The sequence below is a fragment of the Sus scrofa genome, chromosome 14, assembly GCF_000003025.6.
Source record: "Sus scrofa isolate TJ Tabasco breed Duroc chromosome 14, Sscrofa11.1, whole genome shotgun sequence".
Taxonomy (NCBI): Eukaryota; Metazoa; Chordata; class Mammalia; order Artiodactyla; family Suidae; genus Sus; species Sus scrofa.
This window is the reverse complement of record NC_010456.5, coordinates 21,125,397-21,147,622: the sequence shown is the minus strand read 5'-3', so window position 1 is coordinate 21,147,622 and position 22,226 is coordinate 21,125,397. Positions and strand designations below refer to the sequence as shown.

At 44.9% G+C, this 22,226-nt stretch overlaps 1 protein-coding gene across 4 annotated transcripts in view; it reads right to left on the bottom strand.

Moving 5' to 3' along the window:
• DDX60 (DExD/H-box helicase 60) overlaps positions 1-22,226 on the bottom strand; it is an 86,073-nt gene that overhangs the window by 15,941 nt on the left and 47,906 nt on the right. For all 4 annotated transcript variants that reach the window (XM_021072214.1, XM_021072213.1, XM_021072215.1 and 1 more), the window contains 13 exons: positions 21,420-21,535; positions 20,430-20,569; positions 20,224-20,333; positions 15,190-15,294; positions 14,593-14,721; positions 13,452-13,576; positions 11,179-11,337; positions 9,101-9,248; positions 7,697-7,849; positions 5,053-5,157; positions 2,735-2,935; positions 1,389-1,493; positions 418-559 (listed from right to left, as the gene is read on the bottom strand). In XM_021072214.1, coding sequence (XP_020927873.1) covers positions 418-559; positions 1,389-1,493; positions 2,735-2,935; positions 5,053-5,157; positions 7,697-7,849; positions 9,101-9,248; positions 11,179-11,337; positions 13,452-13,576; positions 14,593-14,721; positions 15,190-15,294; positions 20,224-20,333; positions 20,430-20,569; positions 21,420-21,535 — 1,738 coding nt within the window. The remainder of the gene's footprint in view (positions 1-417; positions 560-1,388; positions 1,494-2,734; positions 2,936-5,052; positions 5,158-7,696; positions 7,850-9,100; positions 9,249-11,178; positions 11,338-13,451; positions 13,577-14,592; positions 14,722-15,189; positions 15,295-20,223; positions 20,334-20,429; positions 20,570-21,419; positions 21,536-22,226) is intronic.

Below are 22,226 nucleotides of genomic sequence, written 5' to 3'. Positions count from 1 at the left end.
CATATAAAACTTATTTTAGGAGTTCCCATTGTGGCGCAGTGGAAATGAATCCCACTAGGAACCATGAGGTTGTGAGTTTGATCCCTGGCCTCGCTCAGTGAGTTAAGGATCCAGCGTTGCCATGAGCTGTGGTGTAGGGTGTAGATGTGGCTCGGACCCCGCATTGCTGTGGCTGTGGCAAAAGCTGGCAGCTACAGCTCCAATTAGACCCTTAGCCTGGGCACCTCCAAATGCTGTGGGTGTGGCCATAAAAAGACAAAAAGATCAAAAAAAAAAAAAAAACCTTTATTTTATCTAATTTGGTATCTCTAAATTATCTAAATGCTAACTTGTGTTTTCTTTGTAGAAAACAATATTCCTCAAGTGCCAGCCTCACTTTAGCATTTTTATACCACAGGTATGCAACATCAAGCTTACCTTTCCTGGTTGGCTGACAGAGGTTATGGAAAAGGCCTCTTACAAGAAAACTGACGAAAACCAGATTAGAAGGTTCATGGTAATGTAAATGTGACACAAGTCCAGCAAAGCCCACAGGGTTACCTTCTCGATCTAAATAGCCCTAAAGAACAAAATAATTTATGAGTCTGACTCAACCACAGACATTAATTAACAAGCAATTTACAAAATGCCAGCTTAACATATAGTACCTAGTACTGAGAACTAAAATGTCACCTGCCACACCAGTAAAGGATGCTGCAGCCACCATGCCATCACATTATGGCCACCCATATGGTGAGCCCTGAGGGGGCCCAGGATGGAGACAAGTGGGCTGCCCACCGCCAAGCCCATCAAGCCCTCAGCTGCTGCAGCTGCCCCCAATAGTGCCCCAATGGTGCCAACAGTGTCCCCAGTAGTGCCCTCTCAGGGGACTCGGGAGGGGAAACACAGGATGCTGGCCCCCGACAGCTGGGGTGCACATCAGAGGAATGATTTCAATGAGCCGGGGACTTGCAGCTTGCCACACATAAGAAAGCACTAAATTCATTCACTTGAGGTGTCTGGTTTTCATTTATTAACAGTAATCCTTTGATGTTCTGTCCACCTGGTCTTTGTTGCAAAAACTCGTATACATCCTGGCTTTCCCCTGGCCTCTATGGAGCTTTTACTCAGAGTTACTGAGAGGTCGCCTCTCAGGGGTGCATTCTCAGAATGTCTGCCAATTAAAACATACCTCTCAACTTGGAGGTTGTGCATTTTTTTCCCCCCTCAGTGGACAATACCAACATAGGGAGATTAATCATTACCTGGCCCATTTTGATAATTATATCAACTATAAGTAATATGACTCATTGGCTCTAACCTTGTAACAGCTGGAATCAATTGGCATGGCAAGAAACATGCATGGTGCAGACCCTATTTCACAAAAAGGTGAAGAAGCCTGGTCCTACCTCCTTGACCAGGAATTGCAGTGCAAACAGAAAGTAGAGTTTCAGCATCTCCAGGGTCCGGGGCTGCTTGAAGGAGAGCAGTGAGTGCTTCAGCACGGACAGCACCTGTGGAGGGGAGCGGTGTGGTCACACGCAGTCCGTGTTGAGAAACACACCCTCGACAATAACACAGGTGTACTGTGATTTCAATTATCCTGCATATTATTGTGTTATGACATCCTAGAAACCTTTCTGGCTGGGAAGAGACCGCCCCTCCCAGGGCTAATTCCTAGGGGGCATGGGGGGAAGGAGGGAAGGGAGGGAGGGAGGAAAGAGGGATAGAGGGAAGGAGGGAGGGCTGTACAGTCCATCACTTCTACTTTGGGTCAATACGTTTTGAAGGCATCAAAGTGAACAAAACACAGGGAGGGAGGTCCCTTCCCAATGCCTCTTCATAAGGATGAAAAATGAATGTTTAATGATAAATTTTAAATCTCTCACTGTGGACTGGATATTTATCTGAGTAGAAAATCTCAGGATAAGGGAGTTCCCATTGTAGGGCAGCGGAAACGACTCTGACTAGGAACCATGAGGTTGCAGGTTCAATCCCTGGCCTCGCTCAGTGGGTTAAGGATCCGGCATTGCCATGTGCCGTGGTGAAGGTTGCAGATGAGGCTCGGATCCCACATTGCTGTGGTTGTGGCGTAGGCTGGCAGCAACAGCTCCAATTAGACCCCTAGCCTGGGAACCTCCATATGCAGCAGGTGTGGCCCCCCACCCAAAAAAAAGAAAAAAAAATTTCAGGATAAGTTTATAACCATATTCGGAGACTAAATGCAAGTATATCTTTGTGTAAAAACCAAACCCCCATGCCTAGAAATATGACTGAAAAAAAATACCAAGATGATGACAGGATTATTTCTGCATAGCGGAACTAGCTACGGCTGCTTTTTCCCTCCTTCAACTTTCCACATTAGCCAAATATTCTTTGAAAAACTCAGGTTACTTTTCTATGAACAATAAACTCTTTTATTACAAAATCATAAAAACAAATCTTTTAGCTCCTCATGGTGGAAACAGGAGTGTAACCCAGATTTTTTTAACTCCACAGCCAGCACCTTATTCCTATAGGACATTGCTTATCACGTATGAAAGCAATGATCTGGGGCAATTCCGAATGCCCATCTGGCCATCAATTCTCTAAGAAGACAACAAAACTAAGTATTTCTCTTCACCCTCCGCTAGTCCTATGCCAAGACATTACCAGGCATTGATAAGACTGGGGGCTCCGAGAAGCTGTGCCCACAGACATACGAGAAGGGCCCCACCAGGAACAGTGCCACAGCCTCCGAAGATGCAGCACACACCTTTGCCTGGGCATCTCCGGGGTCATCTCCCTTGGAAGCCAGGAGCATGAGCCTCAGGACCAGGGAAATGCTAAGAGGAAACTGCCCCCTCAGCTGAGGGACGTTGGATTTGATGAGTTTTTCTATTTTGGGCAATGGGATATCAAAGAAATACACATCTCCCAGCAGGTCTTGACCTCGACGTCCAGCCCGTCCAGACATCTGGCAACAGGACAGAAATCACAAAGTGAAACTTCCCTGAACACCTTCTCCATCACAGTGTAAGAATAAGAATGAGCCTTAGAATTGGGTTAGAGGTGGGAATTCCCACCGTGGCTCAGTAGTAACAAACACAACTAGTACATGTGAGGATGCAGGTTTGATTCCTGGCCTCGCTCAGTGGGTTAAGGATCCGGTGCTGCTGTGAGCTGTGGTGTGGGTCACAGACGCAGCTTGGATCTAGCGTTGCTATGGTTGTGGTGCAGGCTGGCGGCTGCAACTCTAATTCGACCCCTGGCCTGGGAACTTCCATAAGCTGTAGGTATGGCCCTAAAAAGACAAAAAAAAAAAAAGAAAGAAAAGGAAAGATTGGGTTAGAGGGTGTAAACTATGCCTTTGTGCAAGCAAATGAAACTAAGATCCAAATGGGTGCTGGGCAGGAGATTCTCGGTGACTGAGACAGGGCAGAAAAGGAAACATTTACTGTCATAATGTACTTATTTCATGCCCCCAATGGTGCTAGATATTTATATATATATTGATACATGGATGAAAGAACAACAAGAAGAAAAACGACTAGACGCTGGTCTCAAGTTCACTTACAGCTGAGCTTTCCAGAAGCCTCCCCACCCCTTCCCACCCTCTCCCTGGTCCCTTTCTCTCCCTCTCCCTCACACACAAATGTGCTGGGTGACAAGGCACATAAAAACTGCACAAACTGGAGTTCCCGTCGTGGCGCAGTGGTTAACGAATCTGACTAGGAACCATGAGGTTGCGGGTTCGGTCCCTGCCCTTGCTCAGTGGGTTAACGATCCGGCGTTGCCGTGAGCTGTGGTGTAGGTTGCAGACGCGGCTCGGATCCTGTGTTGCTGTGGCTCTGGCGTAGGCCGGTGGCTACAGCTCCAATTCAACCCCTAGCCTGGGAACCTCCATATGCCGCGGGAGCGGCCCAAGAAATAGCAACAACAACAACAACAACAACAACGACAAAAAGACAAAAGACAAAAGACAAAAAAAAAAAAATGCACAAACTGAGATACAGGAGTGAAAATTCAGAAACTCTACTTGTACAAAGCAAGTTAAGAACAAACTCTTTACAAAAATTACATTGGTTCTCCTTTATTAAGGGTTTGGCATGTGCTTAGTCCTTCCCACCTTTGCATACAGACCCGCCAACAGCAGCTCTACCAGGTGATTCTAATCCCCATTTTGCAGAACAGCGACCGGGGCTTGGGGGAAATAGGAAACGCTCTGTAGACAAACACCAGGAAGAACCATGCCTCTAACCTGGAGGCATTTCCACTCCCAAGCTCATCATCCTCAACACCATACCACCAGCCTGTCAGATTCTCAAAGACTGTACCGGTGGAGAGTTCATGGCCAGGACAGTGGCAGGAGGAGAAATCAGAAGGACAGGGGTCGGTCACGTGGAGGAAAGACTGAAGATACTGCACTGGGTAGGAGCAGGGCCCGCCAGGGAAGAGAAACAAGGGTTCAGGGAGGAAGGGACGGGACTTGATCAACAGTGCACTGGGAGCTGATGCATCTGGCAGAAACAGCCACCAGATGCCGCTGAGCAGGGACACCATCTGAGGACAGGCCACACTGTGTGCAGGACACAGCAGGGTCGGGAGAACTGCTTGATACCACAAGCCAGGAATGTATGCCAAAGGCAGTGGAGACAGAAACCACAGGGCCCAAGTTCAGCAACCCCCAAGGAGGGCAACGCAGAGGGATTGTGGCAGCCCACATGCAGGAGCAAAGGTGAAGGAAGCACTCAGGAGAACCCGCGGTTGCAGAGTCAGGGCACAGAGGCTGGGCAAGGAAACATTCCTCACATGCCCTCCATGTGTGTCTTCCCTGAAAACACCTCACTGAATTCTTGCAAATGTGCGGAGCAGTATAAGTGGCCCTATTCTGAGACAAGAGAGAAGGACCACACACTTTAGAGGTCACACCCAAGGTCATGGATCTGCCCTCTATACCACAGCTAACCACACCCATCAGGCTGGGATGGAGGTCTGGTAGCTGCAGCACATTTGCAAACCAAAGGCTTATGTTTCTTATTATTTCAGGGCCATGTGTCTTCAATGCCAGAGTGGGCTTCTGCATCACAATACCTGTCTATAATTTAAGGCATCCAGGTAGATGGAGTTTTGAGCAAAAACCACAGATTTACAAGGCATGTTGATTCCTAAAGCAAGTGTCCCCGTAGCTGTCACCACCTAGAAGGAGAAGAAACCAGTTACTTCATAAAACAGCATTTCCATGGAAGGCCATGGAGTGACTGAAATCCTTGAACTTCAGTTAAGCCATGGGAGGGGCTAGAGATAAGAGCTCTAGCATCACAGACTGCCCAAATACCTTCCCGCTCTGGCCAACCTGCCACCCTGCTCTGCCAAAGTACTCTCCCCCAACATGTCTGTAGACCTAGTTTGCTCAGAGTGCTGCTCGGATGCCAAAGAGAAAAGCTCCTATTGTGGTCGTCGGAACTAGTCGGGAAATGAACCCAACTAGTCTCCATGAGGATGTAGGTTCAATCCCTGGCCTCCATCCAGTAGGTTAAGGATCTGGCGTTGCTGTAAGCGGCAGTGTAAGGCGGCAGTGTAAGCCAGCAGCGTAAGCCAGCAGCTGCAAATCTGACACAGCCCCTAGTTGGGGAACTTCCATAAGCCGCACCTGCAGCCCTAAAAAGGAAAAAAAAGGTCAAAAAGAAACTTCCAGACCAGCACCTCCAAGATGTCCACCCCCCCTCGCTATCCCCCTTCCGGCATTAATGGCCACCTCCAGGGGCATCGCCTGTGTGTTTACTGTCCTGCCCCAGACCCCCTGCCCTATCCCCTACTGAGAAGAGTGCCCAGAACAGAGCAGGTGCTCAGGAGAGACTTTGTAACAAATGACCCGAAAGGGACTTTACCCACCCCAGGCAGTAACACTTTGCAGACCCACTTAGGGGCAGTTGCTGGCTTCATCCACTAAAGCCTATTTATGAAGCTTAACCTCTATGGAAAAAAACATATCTAAGTAATAAGTGCAAAATAAAGTTTCACTTCTTTCCCTGATTTGCCATAATAACCAACCAGAAAAGGAGTAGTGAAGGCTTTAAAGCTTCTCAAATGATCCACTTTTACTCATTTTTTCATGTCATGTTAGATATTTCTTATTGCCCTCTCTTTCTTTTTATGTTGATTTTCAGAAAGCCATGGTTTAAGTTAATGTTTAAGTATATGGAATAATTTTCTCTAATTATTCTGAACCTGAACTCTATTACCGGTCAAAATAAAACACATCATATCTTAGCTGCTTTTATAAAAAGTTCTTCAATAAGAACACAGATGGGAAAAGAAAGAACATTAAATTTCAAATGTAACTAGAATAATACCTTTTTGAAAATGCATTCTCAATACCAAAGCTCTTGCTGTTTCCATAGGGCCTTTTTTAGAGTGATCTAGTTATCCATTTATTAAGCTAACAGTAACTGAGCAACTCCTATTTAACAGGCACTATTTTAGACCCAGGATATGCTGATCAAAATAAGTGTGCCTCTTTTTTTTTTTTTTTTTTTTTTTGTCTTTTAGGACTGCACCTGCAGCCTATAGGCATATGGAGGTTCCTACACTAGAGGTTGAACGGGAGCTACAGCTGCCAGCCCACGCCACAGCCACAGTCACAGCAGATCTGAGCCTCATCTTCGACCTACACCACAGCTCACGGCAACGCCGGATCCTTAACCCACTGATCGAGGCCAGGGATCGAACCTGCAAAACCTCATGGTTCCTAGTCAAATTCCTTTCCACTGCACCATGACAAGAACTCCCAAGTGTGCCTCTTTAATCTATAATGATGTAAAAAATTTTGTTTCTAAATATCTACTTTTAAAATAAATAAATACATTGTTATCAGTTTAAAAAAAGCTAAATAAAGTTGTTAATGATATATTTTGGTTTTTTCCAGGTTACAGAATTACCCTTAAATTAGGGTGTCAGATTTTCCTCTAGATTAAAAGAGAGAGTAACAGAATCCACCCCATACACACACACACACACAAATACGATGTACATAAAACAAAAAATTAACATGGATAATTAGAAAAAGTCAGGGTCTATTTTTAAATATTATTCAGGGTCTGAATTGACCAGGAAGTTCCATAAAAACTCCATGCACTTATGCAGGCTATCCTACAGGACGCATGGAGTACAACACAAAGGCTGGATGGTGAGCGATTTCTGCAAAACTCCCCACCTGGTCCACCATCAGTGCCAGGACAGAGCCCAAGGCTGACATGACTAACATCTGCTGAGACGTGCATTGGGCTCCAGGACGAGACCCACCTTTGTTCTCATTTCAGCTATTACACTGAGAAAAGATGTGACCGAAACACTGCCATGAATGTCCTCCATGCCCACGAAAAGACATCTGTAGACAAAACCACGGGACAGCTGACAAAATGCCCTAGACGTTATAAATGAAAAGCTGGGCGGTGTTGGGGGGGGGTTTGTTCCAAGGTCGCCACAGATGCATTTCACAATAGAAATGGGTGGGAAAGTACCTGTTTAGGGACTATTTTAATCTCACAAAAAGAGATGAACTGATACATTTCAAACATCTCAATTGCATGAGATGGACATGCAGTGCTATTGTGGGTCATTTAAAAAAAAAAAAAAACAACCATAATTAGATGAGTAAAAAGCAGTGATTTTCTACTTTTATGGGTGTTCATATACAGACAGAGTTTCAAATTTTAGAATGAAGAACTTGACCTACCCTAATAAATCCTTTCCTGAAAAGGATCTCAACTAACTGTTTCTCTTTGAAGTTCAGCGAGCTGTGATGGTACCCAACGCCCCTTGCTGCCAACGCCTTCAGCTCCGCACCTTTCCGGGTTAATTTCACTCGGTCAAACACCGTCTGCAAAGTCTGAAAGAAGCCAGTGTTTCAGGGATTTGGATAATCGCTTATCTAATTTTAATTTCAATCAGAATTTAAAATGCTGACATGGAATTAACAGGAATACTCTGTAACAGGTCAGCTAAATGAGGCAACTGTTTGAAATTAATTCTACAAAGAGCATTTTATGGTGGCAATGGCAACAGTATGAAATCTTTGAGCAGAATGCCTTGAACGGTTTTGCCCCATTTCAGGGGTGGGAGGTAAGTGAGCCCCAGGAACAGGAGTGCGCCTGCCTAAGTTCCCCCTGCAGGGAGAGAGGACTCTCCAAGGAGGCAAAGCCGGTACCTGAGCCCACGTGGTCCGCAACACCGACTTCTCACAGCAAAGGGGTCAAACAGCCTTAAAAACACCCATGCCCTCAAAGGAAATGCACTGTGTGCAGTTACAGGTAGTAAGAAAAACACTGCTTATGAGAGAGAGAGAAAAGAAAACGAAAATTAAGTATCCAACTTCCACTGGACAATCAGCCATGCAGTGGGTATCAGGGATCTGGAAAATGACGGTGGAAGGACACGGCTGTTAAAAATGAGACCATGGAATTCACATAAAGCATGGATACAACAGAATGCAACTGCACACACACATACACACAGGCACACACTGTCACTCCTGTGTGTCTGCGTGTGTGTGTCTGTGTGTCGGGGGCAGTGGGTAAAGTCGCAAAGATTTTGGAAGGTTCATCCAGGAAAGCAGTGATTATTTCTGAGTGCTGGCATACCTTTTACTGTTACTAATTTGTAGTTTCAAATTTATCTACCAAGCACATGCATTATTTGCATTAAAAAGCATTCTGAAGGAGAAACGGCTCACACTTGTGGATATTTCAATGTCTTTTTGGTGGCATGTTTCGACTACAGTATAGGAAGCTTCTGCTTTTGAAAAACTCTGTACAATTTGAAATGGATTGGGCCACCGGTACGGGGTGTTCAGCTGAGGCATGTGAGACGGAGTCTAGAATTTAGGCTGTGAAAGGCAGCATCACGGAAAGAAATAACGAAAGGGCAGCCGCCCCCAAGGGCTAGCAGTTAACAGCAAGAAAACGATCATCTCTCACCCTAACCCTGTCCTTCTTAGATGAGCTCCCAGGGTCCTCAGGAGCTGGTGCGCCCAGACAGCCAGTCATGGGGATTCCGGCCTGCACTGAGGTGTCACACTCAACACAGCCTGGACCCGAGCAGCAGAATGATTCCCAGGAACCGCTTCATCCTGAGGGCTCACCTGAGCATCCAGTGCCTTCTGATCAGCATAGGTGCAGTCCTGGGGGATCTCCAAGTTCTTCTCAAGAACCTTGAGGAGATTATCATGCTCAGCTTCATGGATTAGGCTTTGATCCATGTTTCTGGGCTTTTTTAGGCTTTTCTCATCTCTGTTTATAAAAACAAATTTTAGGTATGAGAGATCAGGAAGCCTGAGACTGCCCGGACTCCTCACCACCCAGCCATCCACAGCCACACACACATACCAGGGACCATTCTGAGGCAGCCTCTTCCACCGTAGCCGCTGGGCCACGTGGTCCCCGATCAGAAATATCCCCCTTTTTTCCTCATGTTCCACTCCTGCTCTAAGCAGGCTTCTTGCCAAACCAGTTTTCCCCGGGTGACCTGTCGCCCTTCCTCTTTCCCAGCCTTTGTGGCACTAGGCCAGGAGGAAGTGCTGGCCAGCCCCCTTCTCTCCTCCTGTGGGTGGTGGCACCACAGCGGCTCTCTCAGGGACACCAATCCCTGAAACCTTGCCCTGGGCTGACAAGGGCCCCAGGAATGCCTGGGAGGTCACACCCTTGGCCCAAGAGTGGGGGGGGTGGTCCCCAGCCTGGCTGACAGGAGGCACCTAGATCAGCAGCCTTGACCCAAGCTGGGGTGATGCAGACCCGCCCTGCCAGCCAGGCTTACCCCAGGGACACCCCAGCAAAACCAACACCCTTAAGCATCTTCCCTCATTTTCCAGCAAGTCCTGTCAACAGATTACCTCCAGGAGGCCCATCTCCCATCCCTGTGGGGAATCTGACCAGAGACAACATCCACAAGAGCTGGCCTGGCCTTAGCCACCAAACCCCTCACTACCCCATCACCCCCTGCCCCGCACAGACACCTGGTTTTCTGGCCTTTCTTGGTTTGTCTCTCAACCAGATACCTCCCAAGACAGCTCCAAGCAGGAGGAGATGAGGGCCCTAGTACCCATCATTGTGTCCCCACCTCCCGCTGACTTCACCCTTACCCCCAGGACAGCACCCTGACAAGGAAGGCCTGGCCCGACAGCTTGCAGAGCTCACGGAGGACCACTGAGGCCCCACACCGCTAACTACTACTTTCACATGTTAAATCGAGGTAACAAGCTTTCTGATAAAATACATTCTGCTCCTACCCTGAGAAATACAGCTGGAATTTAAAGGGTGAGGAGACGGCCTGTGGCAGGTCTCCCAAGGGGCACCTAATGTTAAGGGAATGTGTCGGGGGAGGGGCAGCAGCGGCCCCACACCCTCAGTGGGATCCTGGTGCTGAACACAGTATGAAATCATCCTCCTTATTTTTATAGCTTGAATAGCTGGTCACCAATCCAGCTTGAAATCCTGGCTCCCAGCACCCTGAGAGAAGCTGTCTAGTTACAGGAAAGGCTGGTGGCTCCATCAGCTCCAAGGAAACAGCACTGCAGGAGGTGGGGGGCGGGATGTCAGGAGCTCAGGGCTCCAGAATTGGGGAAATCCGAGTCAGAGAGGCGCTAATAGCTCTTTCAACTTTGAGGGAAGTAACCATTCCTTCAAAAGTGTTTATGGAGCAACTCACCTGAGCAAAGTGCCAAGACTGGAAATAAAAAGAGGAAAAGCCCTGCTCCCTGCAAGGAAGAGCTAACAATGCAGGAAGAAGGCACACAAAAGCAGCAGCAAGGCACCATAGGTGACCTACTACGTGTGGGAGTGTAAGTGACCTACTATGTGCTGGAGTGTTAGTGACTTACTATGTGCTAGGGTAAAGCGACCTACCATATGCTGGAGTGTAAGTAACCTGATATGTGCTGGAGTGACGTGATCTACTACCTGCTGAATTGTGACAGGTGTGCTTCCTCTGGGGGACGATGTCAGACCCCCAATCTGCCTTTGCTCCTGGGCTGTCCCCAGCCTCCCCCAGACTTCTGTGAGGACCACATGAACACGAGGCTGCTTACACTCACCCCGTCCTCCACCCAACTCACCATCTGTCCTACAACAGCTACAGGTCCTTATAGCCCACTCTGTGTGTGTTCCCACTGGGACCATGAATATTCAACCTTCCAACCACCAATTTCTTTACCCACATACTCACATTGTCTTCTGCTTCTCAATGGATTTTCTAACTTTTCGAAGTTTGTTCTCCATGTCATGGGCCTCCTTATCAGCTTTAGGGGGCCTTTTTCTCTGTTGCTTTTTCTCCAGGAAAGTTTTCACACTCCGGGCCCTTTCCTCGACAGCCCCTAACTTAAATCTGGAAATAAATGAAAAGAATGTTTGCCTTGAAAGTAACCTGATAATAACATTCCAGCCTATGTCCATCTACTGCTGTCATCCTGACACACACCTGCTGAGTTTTTAGTGTCCAGTCTTATGAGTTTTATCCTGAATAATCACAGAAGGTGCTCTGGGTCAGCAGACCCATCATTAACCACTTTCCAGGAAATAACAAGCCCCCTCTTGGGGCAACAGCAAGGAGAACCCCAGAGATTTTTTTCTGCAATGGGGGAACCCCCAGGCAAAGCACAGAGGATGATGGATTTTCTCCATATACGGAAGAGAGACACTTCCCCTTCTCCTCTTAAAAGAGGAGAAAAAAATTTTTAAATATGCTCTTTTAAAATTATTTCCATTGTTGCTGTGGTGGTTCTTCTGTTTGATTACACTGGTCTTTAGATGTGCCTCATAACAGAATCAAAGAGCCTTAGTATTAGGTAAATATGTGTAATTCCAGATTTATTTTTACTAAAGAATAGTTGATTTGTGGGATTATACGAGGTTCAGTTATACAGCATAGTGATTCAGTATTTTTGCAGATTCTACTCCAACATCAGTTATTGCAGTATTGCAAGGTAATGGCTATAATTCCCCATGCTATATGATATACCTTTGTTGCTTATCTACTTCATATGTAGTAGTTTGTATCTACTAATCTCATGTCCCTTTATTTGTTCCTCCCCATTCCTTCTCTTCTTTGGTAAACGCAAATTTTTCTTATTTGTGAGCCAGTTTCTGTTTTACACATACTTTCATTTGTATTACTTTTTAATTTTTATTTATTTTTTTTTTTTGGTCTTTTTAGGGCTGTACTCTTGGCATATGGAGGTTCCCAGGCTAGGGGTTGAATTGGAGCTGTAGCTGGTCTATACCACAGCCACAGCAATGCCAGATCCAAGCCATGTCTGCAACCTGCACCAGAGCTCTCAGCAACGCTGGACCTCAACCCACTGAGCGAGGCCAGGGATCGAACACGCACCCACATGGTTCCTAGTTGGATTCTTTTCTGCTGTGCCATGATGGGAACTCCTGTATTACTTTTTAGAGTCCACATATAAATGATATCATACAGTATTTGTCTTTCTCTGTCCAACTTATTTCACTAGAAAATACAATGTTTAGTGAAGTCAGTCAGATTTCTTGATGACCAAATCTTTTATGAATTTTAGTGCCGCCTTTGTTTTCCTCCATGTGTTTGTTTCAGTTTTACTGAGACATAATTATCATATAACATTGTATACATATGTAATAAGGTATAAATATGGTGATTTGATATATGTATATATAGCACAGTGATTACTGTAATAAGGTTAGTTAACAAAAGCCACCCCCTCACATAGTAATCTTTTTTCTTTTATGGTGAGAACATTTGAAATGTACTTTTGGCCACTTTCAAGTGTGCAATACAGGATGGTTAACTGTAGTCACCATGAGGGTACTGGGTCCCAGGACCTATTCCTTGCATAACTGGAATTTTGTACCTCCATCAGCATCCCCCCATTTCTCTCACCCCCACGTCCCTGGGCTTTTTTAGATCCCACGTACAACTGAGATCATACAGTCAAATGCTGCTCTTTTGGGCAGGATGGAGAGAGTGTGGGGTTCTCACCCTAACCTTTCAGACTCTGACTACTTCTTTCTAGAGACCAGACAAACCGGTCTCTAGAGCCCGGAAATGTCTCCAGAGTCTGGGCTTTATACCTTTCAAAATGGAAATCCCTAAGCACATAGGGTCCAGACTTCCAGGCACCTTTGGATCTAAGCTAGCATGCTGCAAGGACTCTTTAATTTTCTGTGGGGTAATTGTGTACATAAACATTATTTTCATGTCGTGAGGAAACTAGATGTTAGACACTGAAAATTATCAAGACCAGAAATGGAGAAGGAAACTAAAGAAGGCAGTGCATAATAGCATAGTAAAATTATATTTTTAAGAATCGAACTAGAAAGGTGTATTTTAAAATATACACTCTGACGACAAATGGGCACCAAAAAGAGTAACAACGCTATTTTACAACAAATTTGTGTAACTTTCCCTCGACTTAAAGGAATACAAATTACAGCCAAAATCAATTAAAATAAATGACTTACAAAAAAAATAGTGCAGGTAACTTCTCCATTTGCTTTAGCTTTTCAACAAGAAGTGGAAACATATCTGCCATGTTTTCTGAACTAATAACTGAACCAGGACGAAGATGCTTCAGAACCATCCTGGCCTGTAGCAATGATGAGAAAATGACCTTAAGTTCTGCACAATGAAAACATGAATGACTACTCTGGGCTATAACATTTTCACAATTGTCTATATTTCTGTAGTTAATATAATCTAAAATAATAATGAAAGTATAAGATAAAATATTGCAAAAAACCATCAAAGAAACATACACATCAGTACACTAGAGAACAAAAACAAAGAGTAACAGACACATACACACAATGTAACATACAATTTTTTTAAGGTAGTACAAATCAGTCAGGAAGAAGACTGTTCAGTAAGGATGCTGGTTCCACTGTGGCAAGAGGTGGGTAATCAGTTTCGCTCCATATCATGCAAAAAACCACTTACAAATATATTTGAAAGGTTTTTAGTGACAAAATAAGTGGAAGAAAATATAAGTTAATTATACTCTGTTTCTGAGTGGGAGGAGATAATGTAAGCTAAAATATAATGGGAAAAAGTCACCTGGGAAAAGTATACTGTATGTCACTCCCCCAAAATCAGAAACGTCACTATGTGACAACAGAAAAAAATGCAAAATGAAAAGACCATCAATTTTCTTAAAATAAATACGCATAATTCACCTGACCCTTGGTTAAGGTTTTAATACAAAAATAGTTCCTATATATTAAAGTAATCATAAAAGCAAAAAAAAAATGTTCAAGACAAAAAGACAGTGAAAGAGTCAAAAGCTCTTCACAGCTCCTGTATCTGTGACTCAATTCTCCACGTTGCCCAGATGTCAGGACCAGGCAAAGGCCTCCTGCTCTCCATCTGTCAGAACTCAAGCATGTGGAGTGAGGTGGGAGGGTGGCACAGGGGACAAGACAAAGACCCAGATTTCTTTCTCCTCTCCATCCCATCTCAGAACCACTGGACTTCATGCTCAACTGAAAATCCTAAAATGAAAGGTGAAGATTACAAAGCCCCAGCAAAGAGTAATGACTGCACAGTGTAACCCATGGAGCCGGCAAAGAACCGAGGGGCTTCACCAAAAACAGGAGGGAAAACTACCTGCTTGACGCAGCCACTCTTCACCCAGTCGGTCAGCTCTGCCTTCAGGCTCTCTTCATATTTTCTAGTATCTGACTTTTTAATGACTATTTTATTCTTAAAATGAATGAATTCCTCTGGGCATAACTCCTTGAAAAGAAGGACCACAAACTTGAACCAGATCATGCAAGAAAATCCAAAGACATTTCCCATCTCTATCCTTCCCACTCCCCATGGTTTCTGGTGCATGAACACAGCAGGCCATGAACTCTTTGGAAAGGAGGTACAGCATAACCAGCCAAACAGGGGATGCAGCTGGCGCAGAGAGAAGGAAGGCGGGAACCTGGAACAGACACAGGCAGAGGCGGGAGGATGGTCCTGTCCCAGGAAGTCAAAGAGGAAACATTCTCAGGAGTTCAGGGCATCCGCCCCATTGCAGTAAACTTAGAGTGTTAGGAAGAAGCAAGTCCGAGAAGGCACAGTCGTATTTGGAAAGAGCCCGTTAGTAATTTTAAAAGACCAGAGGCAAGTGGTTAGAAAGACTGAGAGTGTGTCTTCCTGAACAGTCAAGTTACCACCCATTATAATCAATTGAAAATAATTGCATAATTGGATTACCTGAGCCCTGGGCCAACCTGCCCAGAAATGAAACATGGTATCATAAAGCTGGACCATTTCTCGAGGTGAAAGGGTAAGATCAGAAGGGAATCCATACTTTTCAATCTATGTTTAAAATAAAATTGAAAATTTTAATATTCCTTCTTTTTCGAGTTATGCTTTTTCCTTTGCTTCACAGTCCCCATCATCAACCCAGAGACACTGAAAACACACTGAACTAAAATGTTCAAATGCTGATAAGTGTTTAGTGCAAACAAAATACTAACCGAGAATATCCCTGATTTACTAAGAGAGAAAAACCCGAAAGCCCACCAATTTTTTTTTCTTGTATTATTTTCTAAGACCTTTTAGCTGAGCCATTTCTCTGAGGGCTGAGAAGCCGAAAGATGTGTAGACTGGGTTAGACAAGAAAACATAGCCTCCACCTGCAGCTGGAAGTGAAAATGATTTACTTACGAATATGATTCCTGGCTTTCAAGTACAAGCCAGGCTAAAGGGGGCCAATCTTATCTTCTTAAGATAACTTGAAGGGCAACTTCAAGACCCTCAAGGAAACCTCCCCCAGGTCACTGACTAGGCTCTGCTTTGAGCCTTCTGGATACGCACATCTTTCATTTTTCCGCGAATATTTTAAAATATAACCTAAAAATACCTGTTCTCAAAAGGCGTGTATTGCCATAGATTCTACTGGTTTCAACCACTCATGCTACGGATCATCTGTCTGTGAAACCATGAGCTCTAAGATGCTGACAGGCTTTTCTCAAAAGTAAAGGGGGGGGAAGGGGTTCTCTTAAATAGGCTTCCTGAAAGTGTCTCATTGGAAATGTTAAATCTCGAAGAAGGGAGTACTGTATTCAGATTTCTCCAAAATTATTTAACAATAGGCCATCTGTTTCAGTAAAGAGCTATTAAGTTAGGAAACTCAGGTTTGGAAATTCTGGGCTAAAAAAAGCTACTCCAAACACAACACAGCTGAAAAAAAAAAAAAATTGGTAGAATGGAAAGCGTAGTCAAGTTTGAATCAGAAGATCCAGCTCTATTTCTGCCTCTAAATGCTTGTTCCTCCTCTGTAACACATGATTAAAATATCTGTCCTTCCGTGTTACAGATGTGGTAAAAGGAGACAGATAAATACATCAGGACATGTTTTATAAAACGAGTAGATAAACAAGTCCTGAAGATCTAATGCACAGTGCATGGCATGGTGATTACAGAGGCAAAGCTGCATTATCAACACCAAACATGCTAAGAGACTAGATCTTAATTGTCCCACCACAGAAGAGGAACGAGAACTCAGATGTGCCCCAGGTATTGGCTCAGCCACAGTGACAGGCAAATAAATGCGTCAAACCAACCTGCAGTACCCCTGAAACTCACCCATGTTTTATGTCAAATATGTTTCAACTAAAATAATCAATCAGGTTTTGAGTGAGGCTTGTGAAAACCTATAGGATACAGGTAAGTGCCTGGAACCATCATTCAGCATCTCAGTCTGAGCAGTGAACTAGCTGGACAGCAAAAAAACACACATTTTGCCAAATGGTACGTGCATATGTCATGTTGGAATGTTAGCATTTTGTTCTCTTCATTGTTACTACTTGAAAGTGATAACTTATTCTGTCTAAATAATAAGTTCAAGAATGACCATAATTTTTAAGATGTAAATCTTCTCTTTTGGCTACTAAAATGTTAATGATTTCCTCGGGCTCTTGGCCTTTTCCAGATGGGTCATTTCCACCATGAGGGTAGCTGTGCCTATGCCGTACAAGGGTTGTAAGCATTAAATCAGATAGTACATGGAATTGGCCTAATAAATATCTGGCACGCAGTTCAACTGTCAGTGTGATTGTTTAATGACCCACTCATGAGTCTTTCTGCATCAATTTAGCAAAGCCCATGGCTAAAAGCTGGGGACTCCCTTCAGCCGTTCTTCACTGTATGCTACGTGATGAGCTGGCAATAACCGAGCCTGCCCAGGTAGCAGAGGGAGAGAAATGAAAGGCCACAGACACAGCCTCTTTTACTGATGAACATGGCAGCTTTACACCACGATGCTGTCTCAGCAAATCACAGTATCCCCAGCCTGGTGGTGATGGGAAGCACCTCTCCAGGTGTTACCGGAAGAGACAGCCTCCCCCACACTTCTGTGGCTGACAGCCCCCAGCAGCCACAGCTCTCCCCAGCAGCTGATAACTGGTGGCAGAGGCCAGCCTCTGCCCCTGGCCAGCAAGGAGCCTGAGAGGAAGGCGGGCAGCCCTCACCCCACTCCCCTTCCTTCTGAGCTGCAGAGTGGGCACCACAGGCAGATGGCTCTTCCCTAAGGTTGCCACAATTCAGGAGGCTCTTTCTTTGCCAGCAGCTTCCACATCCCCCAGAGGTGACTACAGCAACCCAGAAGCATCTCCTCGCTCAGAAAGGCCTTCTTGCTTTTTATCAGGAAGCACCCCATATAAACACATGCTGCACACATAGCTATCAAAATACATGGTTAATAACACCCAAGCCTGTGCGCTCTCCCTGAGCCCTGTGGCCACAGTCCAGGAGTCTTGAGGATGGCCTTTGCAAGAGTCACATGGGGCCACCGCAGCTGGGGCAGCCTCACCGCTTCCCAGTTCCTCCACTAATAGCCACCGAGACAGAGGACAGGCACATGGACCAATGCCAGCCTTGACAAGGACTCCAGCTGCCTGTCCTCCTCTGACCCAGCAGTGACCTGCCCTGAGCCATTGGCACAGAACAACTGTGCAGAAAATCGTGCTGTTTAAAACATAGGTCAGGAGTTCCTGTTGTGGCTCAGTGGTAACAAATCCGACTAGTAACCACGAGGACACAGGTTCAATAGCCGGCCCTGCTCAGTGGGTTAAGGATCCACCAGCAATGCTGTGAGCTATGGTGTAGGTTGCAGAGGTGGCTTGGATCTGGCATTGCTGTGGCTATGGTGTAGGACAGCAGCTGCAGCTCCAATTTGACCCTTAGCCTGGGAACTTCCACATGATGCAGGTGTGGCTCTAAAAAAAAAAAAAAAAAAGAAGAAGAAGAGCAAGAGGGAAAGCAAAAGGAGCCTGGGTTAGCATCACTATTCTAATGTGCGGAAGAGAATCAGGTTGCAGGAATTTTGTCCATATTTGAGTTTTCTTCAGACTGTAGACTGAGCCGCTGCCACACAAAGAGCAAGTTCCAAAATAAAATCCTATTAGGAAATTACCACCACAGGATTCAGTCGGCTGCTTTTAGAAACTATTGCATGACAGCCCAAAGGTTGACTTTCACACATTCCCTCATCCTGGTATTTGTCTGGCAGATAGTTCAGAATAGGGTGAGGAATTGGCCAGTTCTAGGATCAAGCCTGGTGAGGCTGCATCCTAGCGCCCCTGACTTCAGTGGTACAACAGTAAACAAGGGCACCCTTCCTAAAAGTGCCATGATGGTTCAAAGACAAAATACGTACAACTCTTAGAACGCAAAGCAAGTGCTCTATTCGGGTTGTCTGTGTTTAACATATGTTATAATTTTATATACCTAGCAAGAAGTTACAAACTGCAAGGACATAAATGTGTGTCTTCAAGGAGCTGTCCTAGTAAGAAGACAGGCACGTTAAGAACTGCAGCAGCAGGCAGACCACACCTGCCTCATCATATGAAATGCAGGCAAGGTGCTCTGGGAGCAGACCCCACCCAGCTAAGGGCATCACCTAAGGACTCAGCAAAGGTTTCCTTTGAAAAGAGTCGTCAAAGAAAAACAGCATCTGGACAGTTGGCTCTCTGCATCTGTGAGGAAATACCCGCATTTTCACATAAGTCACGAGGACCTCCAGGTAAGGTCCTTAAGCAGGTGAGCAGGAAGGACTAGGGCCGGGTCACACAGACCTGGGAGGACAAGCTCAGGAGCCCGGCCCCTGGCTGTTTCCAAAGGAAACCATCAAAGGCTCGGCAGGGTCAGAATGGCCCTTACCAGCCCTCCTTCTAGATCAGCTTTGAGATCCCAGACACGCCGTCTAGGCAGAGCATGGAGCAGCTCCCTATGACAGCAAATGTTACACAAAGAAAACTGCATGTGCCTCAAAGATTGTCAGGTTAGAGGGCTAATCTGACAACAGAATTGAGTCTAATTAACTTGCCAGGTCTTGCAAGGAAGGCAAGATTTGCCTAGGTATCACTTTGAGAGACAACCAGAGCTTGAATGGGCCATTCCTGGGAACAGAATGCAAAGAGGGAAATACACAAGCAAGAAAAATTAAGAATCTTCCCCCATTCAAACTGCAATGCCCCAAATGAGGTCCCCTTAAGACCTCCGCCTTACTGCTTCACTCCCAAAGAGTCACCTTGTGATTGTTACGTTTGTGAAACGAGTCTTTGCCTTATTTGACCTAATTCACAGCCATCTCATCTGTATTAGGTACTATCCACACACAGTCGCAGCTGCACTAAGAGAAAAGCTGCTGTCAAAAGGTGGACAGATTAGAGTTCCCATTGTGGCTCAGTGGGTTAAGAACCCCACTAGTAACCATGAGGATGCGAGTTCAATCCCTTGCCTCCTCGCTCAATACATAAAGGATCCGGAGTTGCCACAAGCTGCCACAAGTACAGACACAGCTCAGATCCCCAGTTGCCATGACTGTGGTGTAGGCCAACAGCTACAGCTTCAATTTGATTTGACCTCTAGCTTGGGAACCTCCATATGCCACAGGTGCAGCCCTTTAAAAAAAAAAAAGAAAAAAAAAAAGGAAGGTGGACAGATGGACATGGGTGCTGATAAGAAGGAAAATGGGCAAAGATAAAGTCCCAGAATAAAGGAAATCAACCCCAAAACCTTCAGGTTAAGATGTTCCATCATTTGGAAGCTTTGTGCATCCAGATACCATTGAGAAACAGATGAAACTACATGAGGTTATTCTGGAGGCCTTTAAAATTCAGGTTAAATATCTGTTCCAGACTATCAGTTCTGTAATTCTGATGACTACTAACCAGGCAGGTTTTCAATATGATACAAATAATTTCTATCACTCAAAACAAATACAGGGGAGGCGTCACTCACGTGATCTGTGGTCAGCGCAGCACACGGGTGAAAATGATTGAAGGAAATGACACCATTGTTCACAGAACATATGTGCTTCTCTAAATCATTGTACCTCTCTCCATAGAGCACTGGAAATGAGAGCCAGAACTTCCAAATGAATGGACGCATAGGAAGGGGAATAACTTGACAGGAAAAGGTAAAATTCCTGTGACTGTCAAACATACCGAGTCTCACTCTATATGACTGCTTTGCCAGCAAGCAGTCCTTGCGAGAGCCTGGGCGGCAGCCAACACTTCTGGAAGCAATATTTTGTCCCATCCTTTCATCTGCTTGTTTCCAGTACCGTTTCACTGATTGTAGCCACCTGAAAAATTTAAATTACATGTTATTTAGGCAGAACATGGAACTACTTACTTCCTGTGACATCAGTTATTTTAAATAAAGAAAATTGTAAATGCCCTAAAAACTGTACTTAAGGGAACAGGCCCTGGAGCCAGACGACCTCGAGTGGAATCCCAGTCTCCTTCCCATGTCCGTGCTGGGGCTCTGGGTTGAGACATGTAATCTCTCTGGGCCTCATTTCCCACATTTTAAAATGGAAATTATAAAAGTACTGCTGGAAATACTATCTCAGAGGAGTGATGAAAATTAAAAATCATAAGGGCTGTTGGGCATTTATAAATAAATTAACGTGTGCAAAGCACTTGGACCAGTACCTGCATATAGAAACAGTCTCTGTTATTAGTGGGCAAAAATCTAGCCCAGTGAAAAAAATGATATGGGGCTTTTGCCTAATAAGGCTTTCACTATCTCTCCAAACATCTACAAAGTGGGACAATCTGAAAAATCTCAAGGTCCATGGCAGAGTGTATCATTATATCGTTTTAATTTTACTTCTTGGTAAAGGACAAAGAAAGAGAAACATAAATTGATCACTTCTGGTAAAAGTTTTTTGAGAAACAGGGAAAAATTTCCTGCTCATTTGCAGAGCTGCCTGGGCATCCCAATCTGACTAGGGGTCCTAAATTTTCCTGATAGAACGTAGCCTTGCTCAGCAGCTGCCAGGAGGGGAGACTCTGTTCCTTAATGATCCAGAGATAAAGTAACAGATTCACCAGGAAGCTGTGAAACTCTCCAGAAGCTACAGAGAAAGCATGGCATTCAAACATTCAGAAGAGATGAGCTTTCTCCCCAGACTGGAATCTGATGCTTACTCAGTGAGGTGCTCAGGGTTGCTGATGGTGGCCGAGAGAGCCAGGAAGGGACAGCGGATCATGACAAGGAGATGTTCCCAGATTTCTGCTCCAATTTCCCCACCAAGACAGTGGACCTATGAGAGACAAACATTCTCCATTAAAAGTGAGCAAAAGGTCTGAATAGACACTTTCTCAAAGAAAACATACAGATGGCCACCAGGCACAGGAAAAGAGAGTCAACATAGCACTAATAACACAGAAATGCATACCAAAACCACATGAACATTACTCACACCTGTCAGAATGGCCATCATCAAAAAGACCACAAATAACAAATGTTGGCAAGGGTGTGGAGAAGAGGGAACCCTCCTACACTACCGGTAGGAATGTAAACTGATGCAGCTGTTATGGAAAATGGCACAGAGGTGCCCAATAAACTAAAACTAGAACTACCATATGATTCAGCACTTCCACTCCTGGGTATACATCCAAAGAACATAGAAAGATATATATATATATCCCCATGTTTACTGCAGCATTATGGACAATAGCCAAGATATGACACAACCTAAGTGTCCACTGAAGGATGAACAACTTGTGGTATGTATATGCAGAATGGAATATTATTCAGCCAGAAAAAGAATGGAATCTTTCCATTTGTGACAACATGGAAGGACCTCAAGGGCATCATGCTAAGTGAAATAAATCAATAAATCAGACAGAAAAAGACAATGACTTCATGTATGTGTGAAATTTTTTGAAAAATTAAAGATTTATGGGCAGCTGCAAGAAGTGGGAGTGGGAGCAGGAGAAATGGATCAACTC